The sequence below is a fragment of the Dermacentor variabilis genome, chromosome 8 (assembly GCF_050947875.1).
Source record: "Dermacentor variabilis isolate Ectoservices chromosome 8, ASM5094787v1, whole genome shotgun sequence".
NCBI lineage: Eukaryota > Metazoa > Arthropoda > Arachnida > Ixodida > Ixodidae > Dermacentor > Dermacentor variabilis.
Window position 1 is genome coordinate 87,005,275 of NC_134575.1, and position 5,251 is coordinate 87,010,525.

At 43.5% G+C, this 5,251-nt stretch overlaps 1 protein-coding gene across 1 annotated transcript in view; it reads right to left on the bottom strand.

Moving 5' to 3' along the window:
- Positions 1 to 3,166: 3,166 nt before the first annotated feature.
- LOC142591163 (uncharacterized) overlaps positions 3,167 to 5,251 on the bottom strand; it is a 6,501-nt gene continuing 4,416 nt past the window's right edge. Inside the window, exon 3 of the mRNA XM_075703529.1 lies at positions 3,167 to 3,370. Within this exon, the coding sequence (XP_075559644.1) occupies positions 3,167 to 3,370 (204 nt within the window). The remainder of the gene's footprint in view (positions 3,371 to 5,251) is intronic.

A 5,251-nucleotide genomic window follows, 5' to 3' on the forward strand; every position in this document is an offset into this window, starting at 1 on the left:
CCCGGGTCTTTGCAGCATTTCTAACGCTCCCTTTGCCATCTACTACCACCACCGAATAAGCATTTTTACCATTATTCCATGCGGCGTCAACAAACGCAGACTCCTCCTCCTGATCCTTTGCCTCTCGCAACAAAGCCCTAGCTCTCGCGACCCGCCTCCCTACATTGTGCACGGGGTGCACATTCCGCGGCAATGGACGAACCATGATATTTGCCCTAAGGTTCACGTTCAACTCGTGTAGGGGCGCCCTATCGTGCGACACAGCCACCGATTCTTCAATTGACTGTAATATATACCTACCCGCTGGTGTACCTAGCAACCGCTCCCTCTGTGCGGTACGTTGAGCCTCAGCAATTTCATCTAAAGTATTATGCAAACCCAGTCGTAACAACATATCGTTTGACGTAGTCATAGGCAGACCAAGCGCAGCCTTGATGGCTTTTCTGATTAATGCTTCCAATTTATTTTTCTCCCCCCTATTCCAATTTGGCATAGCTGCCACATACGAGAAATGACACATAATAAATGCGTGAACTAAGCGCATCGCACCTTCTTCTCCTAAACCCCTATGCCTATTAGAGATCCTTCTTATAAGTCTTATGGCCTCCTCCGTTTTCTTGGCAATACGCTGAATGGTTCTAATGTTCGATCCGTTCGCTTCAAGTACAAAACCCAGGACCCTGATTGCTTCAACTTCGGGTATCACCGACCCTTCCCTAGTATGAATTCTAATGCAAGGCTCAACTTCCGGTACCCAACCCCTCGGCCTACGACCTAGCTTCTTAGATTTGAAGATCAACAACTCCGACTTTTTAGTGGAGCACTTGAGCCCCATGAGACCCAGGTACTCCTCCGTAAGCGTTACCACCTGCTGCAGCCTAGCCTCAAGCTCTCCATCACTACCACCGACACTCCATATAGTAATGTCATCCGCGTAGATAGAATAGCCAATATCCTGGACAGTGTCCAGTCTATTAGCCAACTTCGACATCGCCAGATTGAATAACATAGGCGAGAGTACGGATCCCTGCGGAGTACCACAGCAACCTAATTTAACGACTTCCGATTTTATCTCCCCAAACCTGAGACATGTCTTTCTATCCGTAAGGAAAGCCTTGAGAAAATTGAAAAGCCGCTGTCCCATATTCAAGTCCGATAGCACCCGTAGAATGAAAGAATGTCGGATTTTTTCGAAAGCTTTTTCCACAGTGGGCTCAACACGATTTCTTAACCACTCCGCCTTTCGTACTGTGTGCTCTTGCTTTGCTGTTCTTCATGAAAATGCTACGTGGCCTCAGGGAATCTGCAACCTAACAAAGTAGCAGTCCTTTTAGGCCAAATCTTTATAGCCCGCACAAAACACGCATTTGGCTAACGGTGTATATGACCTTGCCGATACAGTTAATTAGGTTTAATGGTTTAAGTGATGAGATAAAATGTACTGGGTTACCAGGCTGTGTGACTTTTTACTACCTTGGCGACCTTCTATGAAGACGTAACGAACGTATTTTCCCAGCTTCCGTTATACATCCTGAGAAGCACTGAGTCGCGTGGGTACTAGGTTGCTAAGCACGCTGCACTTGACACCATCTGGACCCTGAGAGACGTTTTGGCGGATTCCACGCCGCGCAGACTGAAGTTAATTAATTAATCATCAGTAGATGAATGTCTTTTACTCAGTCCATGTTTTGAAACTATTTTCAAAGCTTCTTCCTTTCTAATGAGCAGGCTGGAACGTACTGTGTCAGGCAGTCGTGTTGAATAAGAAAAATGTTCGTCCGCCCATGTTTCATCCGCCCAATGCTCCGGTAAGACTTTCAAAAGGACAGGGTGATTGTGGGGGATTGGAGATTTTAGAAAGCGAATTATTTGCCAAGCTTTCGGCACCAATCAATATTGGCCAGGAGTGTTTGATCGCTTTGAGAAAAACTTCACCCACTGTGTGTGGGTCACTGCGTATGTGCCATTCTTCACAATTAGCATTATGTTGTATACACCGTATCATCAAAAATGACAAATTCGTCCTACGATAGGCGGCTAATCGCATTAGCATCGCCAATGACGTCCGATGAATGAACGCGCTGCCATTATGTAGTCGTAGACCGGATACTTTTTCACCTAAGCCTCCTCGTTTTGTTAAATAAATGCCCTTGGCTCCCTACGGCTATTAAACTGGATAACAAAATTTATAGAGCCATGCTGTTTTTCATATTGGCTTGGTATATTTATCGAAGCTTGCACGTACTAAGAGCAACACCGTTTATTCGCCTTAGCGCAATAAATCCGAGTTCCTTTAAAACAAAGAGGTTTGCATCAAATGCGACGCGTCAAAGGCTTTAGGAAGCAGGCCGAATGTAGCCATTCTAGAATGTAAATGTGCCTTTAGTTTAAAACAAGGAGATTGTATTTCCGGGACAGAAACGAAGCACATTCTTTACGTAAACAAAGAAGTGATGAGATGGTGATGAATCATCCGTGCTTCACCTATCTATCGTTTTTCGCGGAATGACTGAGTTGTTCACCATGGAGATAAAACGCCTACTGTAAAAAAGCATTTGTAAGATAAAGGTTTTGTCCTTGTACGAAATATGGTGCTCAGTTCTTTGTTATAAAGAATAGATCAGTGACTGAAGCCCATTATTTTTCACCAAGCCTTCTTGCACGCGTAATTTCCACGAGCTTAATCTTAACCCTCTCTATGCCCGTACAAATACCTTCAAGTACAGCTTCTTTTCCCGCACAATAGAAGTATGGAATTCCTCGCCTGGCTGCCTTCGTTCACTCCCGATAAGCGACTTCGAAAGTGCTGTCTATGAAAACCAGTATATGTAACTACTTAAATCAGGTTTAGTTTATACTTTATGTCTGCGTATTGCTGTGTCGTTGCTTTTTATGAATCTATGAAAACAATTTGTAAGATTTTGTAAACGATTGTAACGACGTTGTAAGAGTCATTGTTGATTTTACTTTATTTTTCAACACTGTTTTTACCCACTCCTGCAATAGCCCTCCTATGGGGCTGCAGTATGTACAAACAAACAAACAAACAAACAAACAAACAAACAAACAAATGTTTAAGACTGGTATTCACGCAAACATTTCAACGTTTCAGATCTATTTGAGCGTATTTTATTACGTAATGTACAGATTAGGTATCTGTCGGATGTTACCCGCTAACAACGCCAAGACAATCTTTGTGCTGCTTGCTAGCGAAGTTAGTAAGAAATCCGGCGAGCTTCTTGTAGGCCTGGATTCTGCTGAATCCACCTGGAATCCTCTGCTGGCACACGGAGGGAGCGTAGTCGTAGTTAACGTCGTACGAAGCAATTGTATAGGCATACAATATGTCGTTGTACCTGGCATGACAGATCTGTGTGAGTGTAATCACAAATAGAGGGATTTTAGTTGATGCGTTTTCTTTAAAGCGCAACTTTAGTAACACACTCTTCAAGCGACACAAAGGCGACGAAGTTGTCAGGAGGCATAGACACTTTAGGGGAGACTAACGCACTCACGTACGCCCACACGCACGCGCACGCATGCAAAAAAAGAGAGAGAGGGAAGGACCACTTCTCTGAATTGTGTACTCGGAAAAGTCATAAAATAGATGGTTTCTTTGTTTTATTCGAAAGACCTTTTTTTTTAAAGATATGGGTACAAATTTGCTTGCATAACTGCACTAGAGATTGATTACCTGCCTAGCTGGACGTCATTTGCAAACATAGAGCATAGGAATTCATTTACACATATCACTCGCTGCAATAATTAACTGCCTAATTATTACGTTGACGGCGCATGTTTACATTAAAAAGATGAAGGTAATCGACAAAAATATTGCAGTTCCGAGTTTTTACATGTCGAAATATTCTTGGAGAGCGAGAACTAGTGTCGAATCATTCTATCCATTTACTGCATTCGCACCACCTCGTACCACTACACGCGGCTCTCTCCTAAGCCGCAGTGAGACGGAAGTGCGGAGCGAATTGAAGCTGCCTTCGAACATCGCCAGATGTGATTTCGATTCGCTCAATGCGAAAATTCTGACCGATGCCCACTCATTTCAGCCGTTCGGGCGAGACGGACCGCATTATAGCTGCGTACAGCCGAGCTCCATCTTACGCCACGTTACTACGTCACCTGGGTGCTGCATTAAGGGGCGGGCTTTACAGTGCTGCTTGCCTCAACGACTAAATTTAACTAATAATTTGATAGTCGCAATTACGATTTACACGGCCTCTTTTAATGTAGGGACACACACACGGGTTTTACGACAATTCGCTTCTACTTTCCATTATGCGTAACATTTCCAATAAACATGTGCCGTAAACTTGGTAAATATGAAGCTAAATGACAGAATTGGTTGAGGACGTGAATAGAATGCTTTGGTTTTTTTGCGAGTGAAGTACTCAAAATGTTTATTGTATAGCGAAGTGGCTGGGTAACTTTCATAGGCTTCATTAGGGAAAATTTAAAGAAATGTTAACAGATAAAACACATAGACAGTTCTTGGGAGGTACATGCATGCATAGCTGTGGGATAACAGCAAAAAGAAAAGGTCTCCAATATTTTGGTCTTACAAGCTTCGAGAACTAGAATATATTTCACGTACAAACAAAAATAACATGGCATATCGGTGCTGCAGAACCGAATTTGTACCTGTTAAGGCTTCTTGAATTGGGCCTATTTCATTATTAGAAAATTATATTAACTTGCATGGTATATTTTCGCCATACTAAGGCGGTACAAACTTTCTCTCCTTAAAGTAACCCGAGGGTCATTGATGCAGTGCACTTTGTGTTTATGCGATGTCCAACCAGTGCGCGCGAAATCCTTTGAGCAGTGTGTGCACGTGTATTAACTCATATTTTCTTGTCAAGTAAGCACCAATTAGGCACTAGGGAAGTTCTTTTAGGACCTCCTTACCATCACGAGTTCGAGTCCTCGCGTGATGAGGTTCCAATGAGGGGCGGGCTCATGTTTTGCGTGGTCGGAGAGTGCTGATGACGAGATTAGAGAAACTCAAGTGCAGGACGGCGATTTGTCGTGCTTCACATTATTTGCGCCGGGCGTTTCTCGGAAGCTTATTTGCTATTCACGGTATGGAGATATTCACTCGCGGAAGAGTGTTCCGCATGCAGTGCTCTTGCAGTAAAGGAAGTCCACAGATAGCTTGGACAATTCAGAAAAGGGACACCTATAGCATCTTTTTGCCCCTCCCGCACTAGAGTGTAGACAACAGGAGATAATCTCT